This window comes from Peromyscus leucopus, chromosome 9 (genome assembly GCF_004664715.2).
Source record: "Peromyscus leucopus breed LL Stock chromosome 9, UCI_PerLeu_2.1, whole genome shotgun sequence".
In the NCBI taxonomy this organism is placed as follows: Eukaryota; Metazoa; Chordata; class Mammalia; order Rodentia; family Cricetidae; genus Peromyscus; species Peromyscus leucopus.
The window spans coordinates 114,121,362-114,144,383 of record NC_051070.1 but is presented as its reverse complement, the minus strand read 5'-3'; the positions used below and the strand labels follow the sequence as shown (position 1 = coordinate 114,144,383).

At 39.3% G+C, this 23,022-nt stretch overlaps 1 protein-coding gene and 1 non-coding gene across 26 annotated transcripts in view; one reads left to right on the top strand and one right to left on the bottom strand.

Annotated features, from left to right (window-relative positions):
- The window catches only part of LOC114702135 (sarcolemma associated protein), a 128,245-nt gene that overhangs the window by 75,459 nt on the left and 29,764 nt on the right, over nucleotides 1–23,022 (bottom strand). For all 25 annotated transcript variants that reach the window (XM_028882429.2, XM_037208775.1, XM_037208771.1 and 22 more), the window contains one exon: nucleotides 1,801–1,948. In XM_028882429.2, coding sequence (XP_028738262.1) covers nucleotides 1,801–1,948 — 148 coding nt within the window. The remainder of the gene's footprint in view (nucleotides 1–1,800; nucleotides 1,949–23,022) is intronic.
- On the top strand, nucleotides 17,264–17,395 carry LOC114702147. The gene has a single exon (XR_003735932.1). It is a non-coding gene; the product is annotated as a small nucleolar RNA SNORA71 (small nucleolar RNA).

The following is a 23,022-nucleotide window of genomic DNA, read 5'->3' as shown; positions in this document are numbered from 1 at the left end:
CGAGGCAGAGCCAGGCGGATCTTTGTGAGTTCGAGGCCAGTCTGGGCTACCAAGTGAGTTCCAGGAAAGGCGCAAAGCTACACAGAGAAACGCTGTCTCGAAAAACAAAAAACAAAAAAAAAAAAGATTCAATCTTACTTTACAGCTCTAAATGGAAATTCCTACAGGGTTGGCCCTACCCAAATTCAAATACCACACACATCTTACAAAGAAAGAAAAAAAAATAACAAAAATAAGACTACCATTTTAATGGCAATGCAGGTTTATGCAGAGAGCTACACACAGAATGAGAACAGCACCACCGCCAAGTGCACTGTACTGTGCAAAATATCAGAGTCTAATGCTTTAGGGCATCACTAGACCAGAGACGCTCAGAAAAACCGAGGGAGAAACGTGCCAATCTACTGCCCCACTGTCTGAATTACGTTCTTTTGGTTTATACCAGAAGTGCTTTAATTTTGAGTCAGCCATAAGAGTTCATAATCAGCTGGGTGGCGGTGGTGCACACCTTTAATCCCAGCACCCAGGAGCAGAGCCAGGTGGATCTCTGTGAGTTCAAGGCCACCCTGGTCTACAGAGCAAGATCCATGACAGGCACCAAAACCACACAGAGAAACCCTATCTTAAAAAAAAAAAAAAAAAAGGTTATAATCAGAGAGTAGATAATGAACTAGTTAGAGGCAAGAAAATTCAGAATTGTGAAATAAAATAATTTTAAAGAGTAATTTGCATTATTTAGCTAGAGAACTTGCAGTTTCAGAGACTGTAGCACAGGAAACCTTATACTTGCATTCAGTATTACCGCCTGCCCCCATGTCTTGCTGACAGAACTCTGATTTCATAGGGGATTTTAACAATTCACACTCAAATCATAACTGAGTTATATTAACCATGGATCTCCTTGTTCTCTTTGTCAATTATCAGGTTTCTTTGGTACTGCAGATAACTATGTGTGTGATCTATTCATGAGGCCAGTAATTCATAAGGAAATATTAGTTTGGAGTGCATTCTGACTTTTCCACATAAAAAGGGACAGAAGAGGGCATTTTATTCCCACATTATCTTTCTGCATGGAGTACTGATATGAGGAAAATGATATCTAGGTTTGCAGTTATAACCCTCTGACCATGAGATAAGCAAAAGCATTGAGAAAACAATATGCTAAAGATAGCAGAAAAAAGGATAGTAAAGACCTCAAAACCGCAATCATTTATATCTAGGGTAAAACATCAGACATTCATTACATTATTTTTATGGTGTTTTCAGTTGGGATACAAAATAATGAGTTTAACTATATCTTTTTACACACATGCAAATGTGTATGAGCAGAAATATATCTATTGCTGCACTTAGATTAAATTTGCCCACTACCCCTCCTGTACCCCTACAGCTAATTTCTCTTCTGCTTTTATGACTGAGTTCCATTATATCATTAAGTCAACTAACAACTGTCTGTGTCCAGACTGCTCATTAAGTCTCAGGAAATCTTGCTATTGATGATAAGCATCATCCCCAGGTTGTAAGTTCATCTTGGCTAGGGTGTAGTATCACTGCAGCCAAGTGCTTCCTGACACAATAGCTCCCTATGTTTTTATAACATGATGAAGAATATTCATTACTAATTAATATTTTATAATTTATAATTTTAGAAAAGCAAATAGAAGTGGGTAACTTTTAAATTTTTTGCTTCACATATCCATATTTAAATAGATCTTACAAGCATGTAATGTTTTATAACACTAATAAAGATTTTAAAACTTATAAAGACAAATGACAGGAAAACTTGATCCATACTCATACCTTTCCGTGTATTTTCTGTCACATCTACCCCAAACTGGATAATGTCACCAGAAAGAATTTCACATGGTGGACTTTCTTCAGAGCCTCGACTCAATCTCTGGCTATTTATAAAGGTACCATTACTACTTTTAGTGTCTTGGAGATAAAACTGAAAAGAAAAGAAAAGGCAAAGGGTTAACAGTAATAATTTCAAACTTACTTTTAAAAAAGTACTGTCAACTTTGCAAACTACTTCAAGAGAACCTTTCCACTATCAACTGAAATGACTCATTTCAGTTAATATTCAACATACATGAAAATAAAAATTTAAAACTGGATAGTTTAAAATTTAACTGTACATATGGTGGAGCCACCTTATAAAACAGTTTGTGCTATAAGTGTTAAACATAAAGTTAGAGTACAACCCAACAATCTAAAACTCCTTGGAATTTATCCAAAATAGTAGAAAACATCAGTCTTCACAAAACTGCATACAAACATTCATAATAGCATTGTTCATAATAATCAAAACAACTGAACAGATAAACAACTGAAATGTCTATCAACTGAACAGATAAACAAAAGCAGCATATCCACCCACCAGGCTATTTGACAATACAAAAGAATCAAGTATTAATGTGTGTGTGTATATGCATACACACACACACACACACACACACACACACACACACACACCCTCATGTGATGAGCCTACAGGACATAAATGCAAAGTAAAAGAAGGTAAATTGGGATGAGTGTGATAGCATGTGCCTGTAATCTCAGCATTCAGGAGACTTAGGCAGGAGGATTATGAGATCAAGGATGAAGACCCTGTCTCAAAGGAAAGGGAAAAAGACGAATATGGATGGGAGGTGCAGCTCAGTGACAGAGTGCTCGTCAAGCACAGGCCCTGGATTAAGTCCCCAGCAGCAGAGCAGAGAAGATGGCAAAGGAGAAGAAGCAGCTGCAATCATCACAAGTCCCCACCATATATTCTATCAGTCCACTTACAGAAAACATACCAAATGTGTCAATACATAGAAACAAAAGTATATATATGGTTGCAAGGGACTAAGACAGCAGGGTGATTGAGTGATACATAGTTTTTTTTTAAAAATAGGGATAATATATAATATATATAATATCACATATTATATATAAAATCACACATATCATCTTCTATGTGATACACACACACTATGCTTGTGTTTTGTTTGGAAGCTTAGCTCTTTTTGGTGTTTGGATATTTGCAAAGCTTTTCAACTTTGAAAAGATTATAAAGAAGCAGCGTATCATTATAGTAGGGATTAAAGTATTTTCAGGTTCTAAATATTTCACATGAAAGTAATGTACAATGTATGTACTTATAGAATCAATCAGTCTATAATAGGAATTTTGTGAAGTCAGATAATACAGTGTGTGCAGTGCTGTGACTGTGCATTGGTCAGCAAGAAATTAGGAAAAGTCATTGTTGGCACAGAAAACCTTTCACTTAGGAACCACCATCAATACATGATTTCAGGGAGTTCAAAGGTCACTTGGGAAAGCAAAAGCTAACTGAAGAATTAAAGCCTGAAAACAATGAAAGTACCCTTGTTCACCTTTGGTCTTCAAGTCACTGGGGGGTGGTTTTTGTTTTTTTAATAAAATTTAGGACTATATACTTGTTCAACATCAAGGTGAATGCCTAGTGACTAGTGCAGGCAGTCGTAGGACTGCTAGGGTGTTCTTTAGGTGCTGAGAAAAAGGATAAATACATCTGCCAATGCCTTAAAATTGTCAGTTGTGATCAAAACCGTTTTCTTTTAAAGTGGAAAAGAGCATAAAGAAGACTATTTCTGAGAAAATAGGAAGCACTCTTGAACGCATTGGCACCGGAGACCATTTCCTAAATAAAACACCAACAGCACAGACCCTGAGCACAACAATTAGTAAATGGGACCTCTCGAAACTGAGAAGCTTTTGCAGGGCAAAAGACACAGTCAATAAGACAAAAAGACAGCCAACAGATTGAGAAAAGATCTTCACCAACCCCACATCTGACAGAGGATTGATCTCCACAGTATATAAAGAACTCAAGAAACTAGACATCAAAGTACTGAACAGTCCAATTAAAAAATGGGCTAAAGAGCTAAACAGAGAATTCACAAAACAAGAACTACAAATGGCTGAAAGACATTTAAAGAAATGTTCAACATCCTTAATCATCAGAGAAATGCAAAAAAAAACGACTCTGAGATACCACCTTACACCTGTTAGAATGGCTACGATCAAAAACACCAATGACAGTCAATGTCGGAGAGGATGTGGAGCAAAGGGAACACTCTTCCACTGTTGGTGGGAATGTAAACTTGTACAACCACTGTGGAAATCAGTATGGCGGTTTCTCAGAAAATTAGGAATTGAACTACCTCAAGACCCAGCCATCCCACTCTTGGGCATATACCCAAGGAATGCTGATTCATACCATAAAGATACATGCTCAGCTATGTTCATAGCAGCACTATTTGTAATAGCCAGAACCTGGAAACAACCTAGATGCCCATCAACGGAAGAATGGATGAAAAAAATGTGGTACATATACACAATGGAGTACTACTCAGCAGAGAAAAACAATGACAGCATGAAATTTGCAGGCAAATGGATGGAACTAGAAAAAATCATCCTGAGTGAGGTAACCCAAACCCAGAAAGACAGTTATGGTATGTACTCACTCATAGGTGGATTCTAGATATAAAATAAAGAACAATAAGATCACAACCCATAGAACCATAGAGGCTATATATATAGCATGGAGGTCCCTAGGACGACTGTGGCTTATAATAAATTTCAGTTTTACTCAATTATTGAAAAAAAAATAGCCAAATGAATGGAAACACATGAACTATGAACCAAAGGCTGAGGGGCCCCCAGCTGGATCAGGCCCTCTGAATAGGTGAGACAGTTGATTGGCTTGATCAGTTTGGGAGGCAACTAGGCAGTGGGACCAAGTCCTATGCTCATTGCATGAGTTGGCTGTTTGAAACCTGGAGCTTATGCAGGGACACTTGGCTCAGTCTGGGAGGAAGGGACTGGACCTCCCTGGACTGAGTCTACCAGGTTGATCGCAGTCCTCGGGGAGGACTTGTCCTGGAGGAGGTGGGAATGGAGGGTAGGCTGGGGTAAGGGGAGGAGGTGGGAGGGGGGAGAATAGGGGAACCCATGGCTGATATGTAGAACTGAATGGTATTGTAAAATAATATATATATATGTATATATATATATATATATATATATATAATGTACAAATATTCAATTATATGAAGAGAAATAAAAGATGGCAAAAGAAAATAAATAAATAAATTTAAAAAAAAAAAAAAGAAGACTATTTCTGGTTTGACAAGACCAACTGGTATACCTGCTTTCTGTGAACTCGCTCAGGAGCTGTAAGCAAAGTCTCTTCCAGTCCCTAGCAAACAAGCTAACATCTTTAGTTAACATAGGAATAAATATGGTGATTTCTGTACAGTGTAGCCCTAATAATAATGGCATTCTTTTAGAGGTGGTACAAAAGCATTGTTTTTAATTTTTTTTTTTTTTTGAGAACAGCTGTTGTTCTCTTCTGCCTTGTTACTGTGATAAAATATTCTCAACAAAAACAACTTGAGGGAGAAAGGTTTATTTTAGCTCACAGTCCAGGGTACAATAATCCATCATGACGCAAAGGTCAAGGCCTCAGGAACCTGCCCTGTTTGAGTTCCTGTCCTAACTTCCATCAGTGATGAACAGCAATGTGGAAGTGTAAGCCAAATAACCTCCCTCATGCCCCTGGCCCCCAACTTGCTTTTAGGTCATGGTGTATGGTCACAGCAATAGAATAAATCGTTTATAGGTAGTATGGCAGTCTTTAAATTGTCACCTGGGAATAAATTAAACGTAATGTTATTTTTGCATTTTTAGCAAATTATTAGCCTTTGATGTGATAAATCTTTTAAGAGTGCTTGTGAGATGAATAAAGGATAATAAAACATGAAAGTCATTGTGTGTAGTGGGGAAAATATTTTTTTGATTTTATTATTTGAGCGTTACCTCTGTAACCTTTGGAAAGATAATTTAACTTAACTATCATATTTCTTACTTATATATGAATCTATTAATATCTATATCATAGACTTCTTACTCTTGGGTTAAGGTCTCATTATATTGCTCTGGCTGGCCTTGAGCCACTATGTAGCTCAGGCTGGTATCATATTCAGATTCCTAAGTGCTGGGATTACAGGTATGGGCTACTATTTCAGAATTAAAATTCACCTTTTTAAAGTGTATAGCTTAGTACATTCATGGTGTTGTGCAACTATCACCTTTATTATACATTATCCCTATTATATATTATCCCTATCATATATATATATATATATATATATATATATATATATATATATATATATCTCACAGACACAACCACAAATTCTAACTCCATATATAGAAGAGGTTTATTTGTTTAGTCCTCAAGACAAGCTCTCCTATACCCCAGGCTAGCCTCAAACTTGCTACCAGCAGATGGTGAGCCTGAACTTCTCCTTTTCCACATGCACCACTCCCAGTTCTGTATGTACCAACAGCAACAGCCCAGCACCACATAGGGAGTTTCTAAATGTGACTACAGAATGAATTCTGTGTAGAATGCAGATACTGCAAAACCACATTTTTAATTTGCTTCAATCGCCACCTAAAATCAAACAGAGTGACTAAGACAAGGAAAAAAATCCAACACCCCACGAAACAGCTGCATGACCATACACAGTGTGGTTGACTGGGCCTGAGTATCACAAAGCAGCTACTAGGTATTCCAGGAACAGTTTGAAGCACAGCAAAAGAAAAGAAGCTGAAAATGGAAACATTTAGCTCAACCCAGTAACTATATAAACCTGGTTCCCAGTAGAACCCAGAGCCTTTCTCAGTGTGAACACAGGCTCTAGCACTCAGGAAAACAAGCTCCCCTATAGAAATTCTTAAAAGCAACCAGCCAATCAAAGCTGGCTTCCAAGACACAGCTGCTCTGTGACAGAGCTGCTGGAAATGGAATCAAGATTAACAGGACAACAAAAGAAAAGATGCAGGGAAAAAGTGGAGAAGGAAAAATAAAACATTTTACAAAACCAACAGAAGAGGGAGCTCTGTGAACTTGAAAACTAAGAGATCTTAGGAAAATAACTAGACACAAGACAATAATACAAAACAACTGGGCAGGGGTGGAAAGAATCTCTAGAAAATGTAGGAAAACTCAAAAATAAATAGAAAAAGTTCTACAGGAAACATCTGAGTGATAACATACAATGAACAATGCCTAAGAGAAATGAAAAAAATGGAAGCAATTTTTAAAAAACCGCAAAGAAAGAAACAAAGTGACATCAGCAAAACGTTAGAGTAGGCAACTCCAAGCATCTACCCAGAAATACCAAAAAGAAAAAGCCTACAAAACCAACTTTGCTAGACTCCAGGAAATATGTAAAGACTTGAGCAGTGCATAAACACTGACCTAAGAACAAGGTAATGTTAAGAGCAAAGTAAGCCAGATTCAAACACCGAATGTTTTCTCCCAAACATGGGATCTAGGTTTGTGTGTGTGTGTGTGTGTGTGTGTGTGTGTGTGTGTGTGTGTGAGAGAGAGAGAGAGAGAGAGAGAGAGAGAGAGAGAGAGAGAGAGAGAGAGAGAGAGATGAAGGTAGAGAATGAGAAAGAGGTCTGAAGAGAGAACAGCGGAAATAATGGAAGGAAAAATACTCCATGCTCCCTTTCATGGAGAACCTAGATTTTATATGTGCTCAAGCATGTGCACTCACACACACATATCATGACATATCTATAACATGAAAGCAGAAGGAGAGAAAAAGATCAGCAGAAACAGGGAGATAAGAGTACTAATGGGGGAAATATGAGCAAAGTACAATGATATACATGTATGAAAATTTCACCAAAAAGCCAATTATATTGTAAACTTAATATATATATATGTATGTATATTATAATTTTAAAATGACTTCCTTAAAGAGTGAAGGAAAAAAGAAGAGAAAAAGGCAATTTTAAAATGGTAAGATAGTTTATGGAGTCACTTACCCTTGGCCTGCCTACTCTCCAGAAGGGCAGCAATCTGGCAACATCAACATGCATTCCCAGAATGGGACCTTGGTACCTGGCTCCAGAGGGAGCAGACCAGACTGTAATCAAAAATGACTGTGTATTTTCACCTCTCTGAAAGTGACATGAAGGACAGATGCAGAACTCACCCCAACTCAAGCAGCTAATACTGCTTAAAAAGAGCAATTTACCTATCATAAGCAGTGTCTCTTAAGAAAGTTAATGACATTAGATGCCACCTTACAAAGACGGAAGTCGACCAATGTTACAGGTTAATAGGAAAAGCCAACCTCACAGGCATCTCAATTTAGGCGGAAAAGGCATTTGACAAAACAGAATATCCTCTCATGTAACCATTCTGGAAGGGGGGATTAGTGGGCAGTTTCCTAACCTGAAACACAACACGGGACCTTCACTCTCAGAAGTAAAAGTGACAACTTAACTTGAGGTTAAAACTGCAGCTCGAAAGCCATTTGTGTGTGACAGGTGAAGGAAGAAAGTCAGGGTAACACAGATGAACACTATTACAAGGAAGAGAAGAATACTGGAGACCATCAAGAGTGGGAGACAGCTGAAAAGAGCTGAGAAATGGACGACTTCACAAAACGCAGCCACGTGTGTGGCCGTGTGAATGGGGATGGGGAGTGGAAGCCACATGCAGAAATAAGCCCGACAGCCCTGGTGAAGAAAAGACTGCCAGGCCTCCTGAAAGAACAGACCCTCAGTTCTCACGAGCCCCGGTTCCAGGGCTGGGTCATCACAGAGACGCCCAACTGTGTCACTGGCTGTGTGTGTCCCCAGGATTCTTTGGCCTGTGCCACCTTGAGAGGATCCATTATCGAAAACTGAGTTAGCCTGGATGACCTGAGAACAAGTAACAACCACATCAGCAAGGCTGAAGTCAACCACCACAGCTCAGGGTGACAGTGAGAGGCAGTCGCAGAGGGTAGCAGGTTCAGACCTCCGCAAAGAAAACGTTCTAGGAACAAGAGGCTCAGCTCAGGCAGTGACCATAAAAGGAGAAGCAATCTGTCGCAGGTGGCTAGGAACTGACCTTAATTGTCTCCCATGCCTCCAAACTGCCTAAAGCCAGAGGATTCAACCTCTGGAACTACCTATCTGCCAAGAGCTCACTGATACAGTGCACAACTTCTTAAGCTATGTGTTGTGACCCCCCACCCCCACCCCCGTGGCAACAGTGAAAGGTTTCTGAAAATGCAACAACCAAAAATTAATTTACAAACAAACACAAATGAATCTGGAGTGTATCTGGCTGCACTTGCTCCCTCCCAGTACACATGACTTCATGGTAGCCTTGGTTCTTCAGCATGTTACTTTGTACTGAGCATGCCATCACTCCATACAAAGCCAATAAACACTGCCTGAAACCCTTGGCTAGGATTCAAGACCAGTGTAGGAGCTGCACATACAAACAGTTCTGCTCTTATAGAAACACAGTTGTTTAATTACAGAAAACAAAGACAAGTATTTTCCTACTGCCATTTCTTAACATGAAAGCATCAAATTAGTGTATCTCTGAATTATAATATGTTAGAATGTTTGATTTTAAAAACTGATGTTTGCGATCCTGATTTCAATTTCATAAAAATATGTTATTCTGGTTTGGGATTAGGACAAAACTTTCAACAATTTCTGAAATGACCTTAAACATAGCTCTGCCATTTTGTCTATATATTTATACAAGTGATATTCTCAGTACTAATGATTATAAAAATCAAAATATCAATCAATTCTGCAAAACTCTGAAGATGCTCTAACTCGTACAGCATCAAATATTCAGACATGATACATAACAAGTACAGCCATGTTACTAATTGCTATGGAACAATCTTTTTGCACACTATGAGTATGCATTACTCTCATTGGCAAATAAAAAGTTGACTGGTCAGTAGCCAGGCAGGAAGTAGAGATGGGGAAACCAAACTAAGGACTCTGGGAAGGGGAAGGACAGAGTCAGGAGTCTCCAGCAGATACAGACAGAAACAAGATGGGCATATCATAGTGAGAAAAGGTACCAAGCCATGTGGCAAAGCACAGATAACAAATATGGGATAATTTAAATGTCAGTTAAACTAGAGTTAGCTAATAACAAGCCTAAGCTATAAGCTGAACATTTATAAGTAATATTAAGTCTCTATGTCGGTCATTCAGGAGCTGGCAGACAGGACAGAAATGTCCACCTACAACTAATATGCAACTTTGCTTTCATCCTTAACAAATTCAAAATCACATGTATATCACGTATGTATTTTAAATTAATTTTATGATTTATTCCAAGCAAATGTTTAACTTACATATTAATTCTAGATGCTTACATACAAATTTCTCATGTGACAAGGAATCAGATGTGGGAAAAGTATAAGACACTCTGTTGCAGGAACTAAAGACTCTGAAGCTCCAGTGGACCACTGTACATACACAGCTCCATCCCTCAAATATGGTACTTGTTTAACAGATTTTATTGTTGTATTTTTGATAGTCTCACCATGTAGCTCTAACTGGCCTCAAGCTCATAAAAATCCACCTGCCTCTGTCTCCAAAATGCTGGAATTAAAGGCATATGCCACCAAACCCCAAACTATTTAACACATGGGGTGTTTTTTTAATATTAATTTTCATGATTTCTTATGTTCTGAAATTGTAATATACTTCATCCTTCCCTTTCCTCCCTCCAACGTCTCCATGTATCCTCCCCTTGCTCTCTTGGCTCCTTTTTCTTTAATTGATGGTAGTGGTATGTGTGTATTCACTAATGTACAAATACAACATGTTACTTGTATGTATACGATTTCAGGGTTGACCACTTGGGTACTGAATAACCTATTGGGAGCTCTTCCCTGGAGAAGACTATTTTTCCTGCTTTCAGTACTCCTTAGTGGGCCTGTCTAGAGTTGAGGCCCCCCTGAGCTTTCCCCTTCTGTGTTAGCATGTCTAGTGGTATCACTGTTGTTCGGGTCTTGTTTAGGCAGCCACTATGACACCTTTGAACCACAACAATGACTAGCATGCTATGATAACCCTAAGGATTGCTGCAAGAGTGGCATACATATCCTGGTTGTAACCAACAGCTCTCTAAACAGACTTAAGAACATGCCAGAGACTGGAAACCTAGCCAACTACCCAGAGCTAGTGAAGTGAATCTTGGAAGAGTACCTACAACTGCTACTGTCCTAAACCAGCCTAATTCCTAACAAAATTCTAAATATTCATCCTTATACCCACAAATAAGTGAAGTTTGCAACTCTTATCAAAGAAATTTCTCTTTACTACCGACAGAGACCATTTGTTCCAGAAATCCACAATTGGTCAAGTGTGGAGAACAAGAGATCATGTGGTGCCCAGTCCCAACTTATGTATCTACAATACAATTCCTGCACCTAAGTCTCATGGATTATAGAGGGTCTCATGGAAAGTCTCATGGAAAAGAGGGTGTAAAGACTGTAAAATCCACAGGAACAGGAAGTTTACTGTGAGATTGTGTCTCTTAGAAATGTCAGAGCAGCTATACCCATGAAGCTATTTAACAGATTGTTAAAGCACAGACTGACAAGCCTGTCCTAAAAATCTCAGTGTTGCTGTTGCTCCCTAGACTTCCAATGCACTTGGGACACAACCCCTTCCTAAATTACCTAGGACTCTTGACAAAAAAAGGGAGAATTCACCAGCCCACAGACTGTAATGTTAACTGTGACCAGCAGAGGTCACTGGTGTACAAAGAACTGAATATAGTGAGGCCAGCACTGGCAGACCTGAGTTTGGAGCCTGAGCAATCACACACAGAGCCAGCAATTGGCAAGAGAGACAGAGGATCCTGAGGGCCCTAGCTAGCCGGCCTAGCTCAATTGGCACATTCAGTGAAAGACCCTGTTTCAGGAAACAAAGGTTGAATGGGCTGGAGGATAACTCAGTGAATAAAGGTGGTTGCCACCAATCCTGAAGATCTGTTCTTGGGACCACATGGTAAGAAAGAACTGGCTCCCACAAGTTGTTCTCTTACCTCCATATGCATCTTGCAGCTCCTGTGTAAACACACACACACACACACACACACACACACACACACACACACACACACACACACACAAAGACATATATCAATGGGGAAAAGAAAAGAGAATAACACAATGAGAGAAGAGAAAAGCATGACTCACACATCCCTGTGATTTTATTGTTGGGGAGACAGACAGGAAAACCCCTGCAACTTGCTCGGTTTCAGTAAGACACAGCTCAAAAAATGAAGTTGGGCATGGTGGCACATGCCTTTAATCCCAGCCAGATCTATGAGTTCAAACCCAGCCTGGTCTATGTAGTGAATTCCAGGCCAGCCAAGGCTACATGGTGAAATCCTGTCTCAACAAACAAACAAAGCAAAGGAGCTGAAGTACCCACATGGTGACTCACAACTACCTGTAACTCCAGTTCCAGGGGAATCTTATATCCTCCTCTGGCCTCCAAGGATACCAGGCACACACATGGTATACACACACACACACACACACACACACACACGCACAAAAACACTCATACATATAAAATAAAAATAAATAAAATCTTTTAAAATAAATAAGGTAGGGCTGGAGAGATGGCTCAGTGCTTAAGAGCACTGGCTGCTCTTCCAGAGGACATGGATTCAATTCCCAGCATCAACATGGAAGCTCATACCTGTCTGTAACTCTAGTTCTAGGGTTTCTAACAACCTCACACAGACATACATGCGTGCAGGCAAAACACCAATAAACATAAAATAAAAAAATAAGGTAGATAGTGATTGAGGAAGGCACCCAACACCAAACTCTAAAATGCATACATACAGGCTCTTGCTCACACACATGTACAAAGATACTATACACATATACACATATACACAAAAATATACAGAATCATTACAGAATATTGAAAACATACCCTAAAATGATAGAAATCTAAATATGATAAAATTTCTAGAAACATGACCTACCAAAGACTTAAATCAGAAGAAATAAGTAGCCTAAATACATCTATAACAAGTAGCAAGACTGAAGAAAATATATCTCAACAACAGAAGTCCAGGATGGTAGAGATTCACTGCTGAATTCCACAGGACCTTTAAAGAAGACCTGACACCTGCTCTTTCTTAACCTGTTCTATAAAGTAGAAAGGGAAAGAACACTATAAACTCAATCTATAAAGCTATTATTACCCCATACCAAAACCAGACAAGGACACAAAAAGAAACCGCAGACCAAACTCCCAGATGAACACAGATAGAACAATTCTCAACAAAGAGCCAGCAAAATGGCTCATCAGGTAAAGGTGCTTTCCAGGGGCTGGAGAGATGGCTCAGCAGTTCAAGAGTAGTAGCTGCTCTCCCAAAGGACCTGGGTTCAAGTCCCAGGACCCACATTGCAGCTCATAACCATATGTAACTCCAGTTCCAGGAGATTAGAAGCACTCTTCTAGCTTTCTCAGGCACGAAGCATGTACCTTATGCACAGATTTATAAGCAAGCAAAAAAAAAAATCACACACATAAAAAAAAATAAAATAAAGTAATTTTAAAAAATTTAAAGCACTTTCCACAGGCCTGAAACCTAAGTTCAATTCCCAGAACCTACAGAAAGGTGGAAAAGAACTGAGTTCACAAAGATGTCCCCTGACCTCAACAAACATATCATGTCAGGCATGTACCTATACATACATGTGTACAATAATAATAAATAAATTTTCAAATTCTCAATAATAGACTTGCAAACTAAATTCAAAAACACATTTTAAAGATCATATACCATGACAAATGGACTTTATTTCTGGGAGGACAGGATGGCTCAACACACACAAATTAATATACAATCTAGCTCATGCTCTTCAGAATTAAAAAACGAAAATCGCATAATCAACTCAACAGATCCTCAAAAGACCTTTGCTGAAGTTCAACATCCCTTTATGATAAGATCCCTAGAGAAACTAGAACTAGAAGTACTATATCTCAACATAATAAACACTACATCTGAGAACCCAATAGCCAACATTATATTAGTAGGAGTAAATGAAGAGTATTTCCTTGAAATGAACTATGAGATAAAAGTGTCCACTCTGTCTATATCCTTATTAAAACAGTTCTTAAAGTCTTCAATAGAGCTAAGAAAAGGCAAACTATCCCAGTTTGCAGATGACATGGTCCTAGACTTAAGATTCCCTCCAGACTTCATTAAAAACCTCTTAGAGCTGATAAACCCTTTCAGCAAAGTGACACAATACAAATTAGTACAAAAACCAGCTGCTTGTCTCTGTACCTGTAACAAAGCTGCTGAGAAAAATCAGAGGGGGAATGCATACAATACCTTCCACTGAACAAAACCCCAAGAACAGGCCTGAAAGAAGTCAAAGAGCTGCAATGAGAACCACAGCACTGAGGGGCTGGAGGGCAGAGGATCAAGTTAGGTTCCCAGCACCCACACAGGGCAGTTCACAAGCTCCTGGTAACTCCAGGTCCAGGAAATCCAATATCCTCTTCTGGTCTCTGAGGACATGCATATGCACAAACCCACACATGCATGTGCAGAATTTTTAAAATAAATCTTTAAAAACACTAAAGAAACTGAAGAAGACAACTGAAGATGGAAAGATTTCTCTAAACTCAGATTCACAGAAAAAGACTGTGAAAATAGCTGCATTAATGAACAAGATCTATATAATCAATGCAAACCAAACAAAAATTTCAATGGTACTCTAAACAGAATTTGGGGGGGAAAAAAAAAATCCTGAAACTCACATGTAAGTACAAATGTTCCTGAAGAGACAAAATAATTCTATAAAGTAATGCTGAAGGTATCACAATGTTTGACCTCAATTATATTACAGAGACACAGTAACAAAAACAGCAAAACACTGTCACAAGGACAAATGGAATAGAATAGATGACCCAGAAATAAGCCCATGCATCTAAAGACACCTAAAAACATTGGAGAATAGACAGTCTCTTCAACAAATGGGTCTGGGATAACTAGATCTCCATCAACAGAAGAACGCAACTAGATATCTATCTTCTCACCCTTATACCTTTAAGACCTTAATCTCAATCACGCTAATGTAGTAACTAAAACTTTAAAGCTGCCAGAGGAAAACATAAAGAAGCACTTTCAAATAAAGGCATAAGCAAGGTCTTTTAACTTTTTTCAGACAGCCCATTATCAATTCTTGAAGTTACCTGAGCTATTAGAGGCCCTTTCAGTCCTAGCCTATGCCTATATCTTGAAGTGTTTCCTTATGTTTTCCTCTGGCAGCTGAGACATGCAACCAGCCTAAATGCCAACCAAGAAGTAAAAAGACAGCTGGAGAGATTGTTCAGCAGTTAAGAGCACTAGCTGCTTACAGAAGACTCAGTTCTGTTCCCAACACCCACACAGCTGCTCACAACTGCCTGTAACTTCAGCTCTTAAGGATTTAAAGCCCTCTTCTGGACTCAGTAGGCACCATACACACATGGTGCACTTACATACATACAGGCAAAATACTTACACACATTTTTAAAAAACGTTTTAAAGGGATGAATGGATAAAAATATGGTATATATACACAGTAGAGTATTATTCAACCACAAAAAGAAATAAAACTCTGACCTATGTAGGAAAACGGAACTGGGAGATCATCAGAGTAAACAAAATAAGCCAGATCAGAAAGACAAGCACTGCATGTTTTCTTTCACATACAGAGCATACACACATTGTGCTGGCTAATTCACTGTCAAGATGACTGGATTTAGAATCCCTATGAGACACATCTCCAGGTCTGTCTGTGAAGGAGTTTCCAGGGAAGATTAAATGAGAGAAGACCCACTCTGAAAGTGGGTGCATCATCCCACGGGTTAGTGGTGCTGGACTGAAAAAAGAGAAACTAAAAAGAGGACCAGGATTCATTCGTGTCTCTCTGCTTTCCTGACTGAGTGTAGTATGTGTGGAAAACATCAAAGTAAAAATGGGAGACTATGGAGGAGAAAGGCACCTGGAATGGTGCTTCTTGATTATCAACTTGGAGGCATCACCGGGAAACAAACTTCTGGGCACGCCTATGAGGGAGTTTTTTTTATAATGTGTTAATTGAGGTGAACAGACTGACCCTAAATGTGGGTACACCATTCCATGAACTGGATTCTCGGATCAAACAGGAAGAAAGCAAGCTGAGTACCAGCATTTATTTCTTTGCTTGTCGAGTATGGACACAATGTGAGTAACTGCTTCATGTTCCTGCCATCCATCTCCTCAATGACATCTGTGAATACAAATAAACCCTTCCTTTCTTAAGTCACTTTTTTCAGGTATGTCATTACTGCAACAAGGTCATATACCTAAAATTAAGAGGTCGAGTGGAACAAGAGAAGGAAAAAATACGTGTTTATTCTTATGTATGGTGTGTGTGTGTGTGTGTGTGTGTGTGTGTGTGTGTGTGTAGAGAAACACAGCCCAGCAGCTATGTTTCTCTATGCCAGCCACGAGCACCCCAAAATGATAATTAAGAAAGCATTTCCATTTAAAAGAATCTAAAAGAATAAAATACCTATGAATAAATTTAGCAAGGCGGTAAAAGCCTTGTATATTAAGGGCTATGCAATAACATTTAAAAAGCAACATTAATAGCTTCCACCTACAGACCCCCTGTGATGTGCAGATATGTGACATGCATCACTTCTGATCCTCATGAGACTACCAAGAAGATATTAGCATCTCCATTTTATAGATTAAAAACCTGAGACTCAGGCATATTAAACAAATTATAACAGTCTCATAGCTATTGCTGACTTGACAAGATGATTCCAAAACAAAAAATTCTAAACTACAATGTCTGCCTGCCTTCCTTCTGAAATTAAGCACTCTCTGATCTTTAATTCAAAGCTTCTCATAAAATCTTACAAGATTATGAAATTTTCACGAAGCAAGGAGAATAGTTAGAACTCATTTCAAACGAGAATCCACCATTAGGTAAATCATTTTAGTTTACAGTACTTACATATAGTTACAATAGTTTACAACTATACAGAAAAATCATAGACTTAGAAAGACTAAAAATAAATCAGTATGAATCAAATAGCTAAGTTCTGCAAGACTGATGTGAAGTGCAGATAGGCATAATTGTTGCTAAGTCACACTTACGTGAGGGTGGTGACGGAATTAAGAAGGCAAGGAGGAGGAGGAACAGGTAGGACAGTACATTTATATATAGTCATGACCCAGCCCTGAAGAATGACAGAATTCAAAGGAACAAGGGCAGAAATCCATGGCATAATGTAAAAGGGGACCTTGGCGTAGACAAGGAGTTGAGATTTCTTAAAACAGAGGCACAATAAAAGATTTGATTAAAATTTTGGTTTAGGCCCCTGTATTCGGAAGCAATTATGGGCTGCCTGTACCTTGGTCATAGATACTTCAGGGAGGGGATGCTGGAAGCCTTACCCTGCATTTGGAAGGTCCATTCCTGTCCTTGCCAAACCCTAGTGCTTTGGAACACATCTTCTTTCTCACAGCCTCTTGGTCTCCTGACAACTCACTGAGTATCCACTATCAGCTCTGGGCAGTGTCCTCAGGGGCTTCTGGAAGGGAGGTCGAAGAAGCAGGCTCTGCCCTAAGGGCTTTTACTCTGACCTAGTTTTGCAAGGATCCCATCAACCCCAGTCACGTCCTCCTGTGGAACAGCCCTTCCTGCCTCCGGAAGCCTGTGTGATAGAAGGCTACCTGACCCCGCTCCTCCTTGCCTCCCAGGTGTTTGTGGATACCAGATGGCCAGGGAATAGACAGCAAGACCACCACACAAAGTGAAATTGGAGACACAGTTTTTACTCAGCTTAAAATTTGGCTCAGGCATGGGAGACACTAACACCTCAGAGGGCTGTGTCCTGTCCCTGTGTCCATCTGCCAGTGCTTGAAATAACTCTAGTGACAAGAGATTTTCTATTACATTTGTTGTTAACTTTTCTGCCACTTCTTCAACAGCCTTACAGATTTAAAAAAAAAAAAAAAAAAAGGTTTAGGGAATTACTCTTAACATCTCTGACGACACAGCAGCTATAGGAAGGACTGCAATCAGAGTCACTAGAAATAGGGAGGCCACGACTTGCTCACTTTTGCCCCCAGTAATTCAGTCCTTTCTTAGAAATCACACACAGACTTTATATGCATTTCTTTTTCAAGGCAAATTGTAATCTTCAAAGAATTCCTGTCAATATATAAATGGTCAAAGCCTTGAGCAGATACTTTTTTCTTTGAAAAAGAAAAGTAATAATAATAATTATTATTATAGGTGAATATAGAAGTAAACAATGGTACAATCTATGAAAAAAATAATTTTATCTGAGAAATGACTATTTTATCATAGGAAATGACTATCTGAGCTAAAGAAAATAGACTCCTTATAAGGTTAAGTGCAGAGGGGCTCTGGTTTTCTGCTACCACATGATTCAGGTGTTCAAATAGAGCCCACTCCCAAAATTCTTCCTGATACTCACTTCTTTCAGAATAAGGGATACTCCCATTCAGGATTCACTAATTCTTTTTAAGATTTTGAACTGAAATTTAGTGACAGAAAGTATCATGGTCAATTTCTACCTCCATTCATGGCTTAAATATAGATCCTAAACATTTCCCCTAGGAAAATCTTGAGACCCAACAAGTTGGAGAAGTTGTGAAATTTTCTTTTAACCAATTTCATTCATTTGCTTGCTTATTTTGAGTTACTTATGTCTCACTATGGAACCCTTGGCTGGCCTCAAACTCATAGATACCTAACTACCTGCTTCTATCTCCTGAGTGTTGGAATAAAATGTATATACTACCATGCAAAATTTCCTTTTAAAAGGACTGATTTCTGGGCCAGTGAGATGGATTGGCAAGTTAAAGGATCTTGCCATCAAGCCTGACAACCCAAGTTTGATCCCTGGAACACACACAGAAGAAGAAAACCTCCACATGAGCCATGGCATAGGAGCACATGAGCACACAGACACTAAATAAGAGAATAAATATATTTTTAAAAAATTTATTTCTCTCTTCCATGAAAAGCAATACCATTTACACCCAGAATTCAGCTATTTACAAGCTTTATCCATAGAAAGCAAAGCTGAACCAAAAATCCATTACTCACCACTGACAAAATAATTCACAACCATCACATCTGGTTTTAAACAAACCCCTCTGCATGTATTTTTTCACTTAATGTACTTATTACATTAACCCCATACTACAGATAAATAATTTAGAATTAAGAGAGATTAAGTAACTTGCTAAAAGTGCTCTGAAACTAGCAATGGGGAGAAAGGTGCAATTTAAACACTTTGTTTTATTGTTTGTTTTTGAAACAAGATCTTACAAGTGCAGGCTGTGTAGACTTCACCCAGGCTTGCCTTGAACTTGTTATGTAGGCAAGGATGACCTTTAAAACCTGATTTTCCTGCCTCCAACTCCCAAGAGATAGGATTACAGGTGTGAGCCACCACACTGGGCAGATTTTAAACTGTTTTAACTTCAACTTTCTGCTCTATTACCTCTGTCTAAAAATTGTACTGCTTCTTCTGTTTCTCTCAAGCATCTATGAAATAAGAATGATTTTACTTCATACATCAGTAAGATAAGCCTGACAACTGGTCAAGTGGCAAATTAGTAGTGATGGTGACAATAAAACAATCAGACCTTCTGCTGCAAAACCATCTAAAAAGGCAAGTTTTAAAACTTCTTTCAAAAACGCATATACTACCTAATATCAACTATTTGACACACAGCCCAAAATTGAGGTTTTTCAGTTTCCATGTCCACAAGCATATTAAATATTTGCTTATACCAGGTCCTCTGCTAGCTCCTTTACATTCATTACCTCATCTAAACTCATGAATACCATGATTAAGACAGTAGTTAAATATATGCCCAAAGATTATACAAAAACTAAGAACATCAAACAAAGCCTCTTCATGACTACTGAAAATCCTTGGAGAGTAGAATCAGTTCTGTCTTGAACCTTTCTTTAATAAATGTATACTGAATAAGTACTAAATAAATACTTAAAATACTTAGTTGATTCATATAGTAATATAATACTTAGAGCCTATACTTGTCCTGCCATTTCCTGAGCATCTCTGTTCATGGATTCAGCCATCAGCCAATAATTATAGAATTAATATGTGACTATCGTAAACCACTCACACAATCAAATTCTACTCAACATTAAAGAAAAATGAAATTTGCAGGAAAGTGAATGAAATTCGAAAATATAATACTGAGTGTGGTAAGCCATACCCAGAAAGACAAACACTAGGTGTTCTCGCTCAAATATGGATCTTGAAGTCAAATTTTTAGATAGTTTTGTTTAAGTTGCAGTGAGTGTCCGTAGAGGCCAGATATTGAGAAAGGAGACACGGGGCAGGGAGTATTGAAGGGAGTAGGAGAGTAAATCATATTTATATGAAAGTAGAGGAGTGACTCTAGAGAAGAAAAGGGAATAGAGAAATAAAAGAAACATGGGGTTGGAGGAAAGGGTCAATCAAAACTAAGAATGCATGAAAAAGTCACACAGGAACCTACTACTTAACAGACTTTAAAAAAGGAAAAAGGAATTTGAACAGAAGTACTCCGCATGGTGGTTAACACTGCTCCCAGAAGCCATAGGTTTTCAACCCAAAATTCCAGTGTCAGCTGTGGGATATTCCCCTATGACTGGCCGGGTAGTCCCAGCAGATTCTCAAAACACTACAGGCTGTTATATTTGCTCTTGGATACCCACCACCATAGTGCTAGAACAATCACACCCAGCTGTAGACCATTCCTGTTTCAACACTGAACTGCCTGGCAAGATATGCAACGACATGAATGTTCTGAGGGTAACCAAGTGCATTCTGATTGGATTTGAAGAAACTCTACAGGACGGAATATAAATGTGGCTGGCACCACAGAACTGGTCAAAAGCCTATGGGAGGTCGCATGCCCTACTGGGGAATCTAATACTGATGTCTGCCAAATAGACATGTATTAAAACTGCTTTCTAAATATATATGTTTATACCCACAGACTTTTGCAACTCTCAGACTTGATTAGAGAAGCCTCTTGAAGCAGTGGGCAATAGTTAGAGCAGGGGAACATGATAGCTGAGTGCTTAGCCCCAAATGGGCTATCTATGTCACTCCATCTGAGGCCCAGGGGACATCACAGAAGACAGAGTGGAAGGACTATGGGAAGTGAAGGATGGGGAAAAATGCAGTGTGGTGCTGCCTTCTGAATACAAGGTGGTCCTTATGATCACGCAACAGCTGTGACTACCTGGGAGGACCTGAACAAAACAGGAAGCAAGGGAGAAAATGAGAGAGGGAAGGACAGAGACCAAGAGAGGAAAAGGAGGAAGGAGAGTCTGGAGTAGTGGGAAAGGATGTTAAAGTAGTAAGGGTTGAGTGTAATCAAAGTTCACTGTATGTAAGTATGATATTGTCAAAAAATTTTAATTACAAATTTTAAAACTGTTGAGTGGGCCTGCTGGCACACATCCTTAATCTCAGCACTCAGGAGGCAGGCAGATAGATCTCTGTGAATTCCTGGTCAACCTAGTCTACATAGTGAGTTCCAGACTAGCCAGAGCTACATAGCAGGCCTTGTCTCAAACAAACTGGAAATAACTTTAATGTCCATCCAAACTATATGATAAAGAGGGTTTGGTTGAACACACCTGTAACCCAAACACTCAAAAGGCTAAGGAAGAAAACTGCAAAAAAAAACAACAAAAACCCATATTATAATCATCTGATGAAATATAATGCAATCTTCACAAATAATGAGGTATAGTATCAGGATAAAAATATTATCCATTTTGTAAAATCAATGATATAGATTACACTATTAGTGTCTTAGGGTTTCTATTGCTGCAATGAAACACCACAACCAAAAGGCAATTTGGGGAGGAAAGGGTTTATTCATCTTACACTTCCACATCACTGTTAATCACCAAAGGAAGTCAGGACAGGAACTCAAACAGGGCAGGAACCTGGAGGCAGGAGCTGATGATGCAGAAGTCACAGAGGAGTGCTGCTTCCTGGCTTGCTTCCCATGGCTTGCTCAGCCTGCTTTCTTATAGAACCCAGGACCACCAGCCCAGGGATGGCACCATACACCATGGGCTGAACCCTCCCTTATTAATCCCTAATTTTAAAAAAATGGCTTACAGCTGGATCTCACAGGGGCATTTTCTCAACTGAGGCTCCTTCCTCTCTGATGACTCCACCTTGTGTCAAGTTGACACAAAACCAGCCAGTACAATCAGGAAGCAAAAATTTGGAAGAATATACACTAACAGTTTACAGTGCTTATCTCCACAAAGAGAAATCTTAAAAGTAACTCCCGAGGATATAAAATTGTATTCACCACCCAGGCACTCCAGGAAGTGCAAAGACAACACTGAGGCCAGGACAAAGAAAGACAACATCTTGGCCCACCTGGAAGTGAGTAAGTGGGTAGTGGAGTGATGGAAGAGAAAGGGGATCAACAGGGAGTGGAGGACTGGAAGAAGAGCAGCTTGTGAGCTATGAAGTGAGGCAGAACTGGAGGCAGGAGCGGTTGCTGTTCTTGGTCCTTGGGAAAAGGGGAATTACACTGCCCATCAACAGAGCCAGTAACAAACGCAAGTGCTAGTGGGCCTGTGCCTTCTTCCTTTGAGAAAACTGACAGCTGTCTGAGTCACTGTGACTCACGGAGCTGCATCCTGGCCTAGGAGGAAGAGCAGTGCCTGCAGAATGGAGACCTATGACTGATGGACGTGTCCTACTGTGCCTACTTCTCATCACTGGCCTACTTGCTAATCTCTCTCATTGGTTATGGTGGTGGTTTAACCATGAGACTGGACAACTCTATGTTGAACTACAGTTTTACCCTGCAGCATCTAACTTTGGCCAGAGATTTATTTCCTTTGGAGCCCTGGGTTAGACAAAACTTGAAAACACCCAGAGGCCCTGATCACCACCACACAGTGGGCAGGAAGAAGACACCCAGAGAGAGACTCAACAGCCTGAGCAACCATGGATTAGAACCAACACAACAAGTAGGGCTGACAAGGGAGGCGTCTGGAGCGGTACTAGGAAAATGAAAAACTGAGAAGACAAGAAATAAGA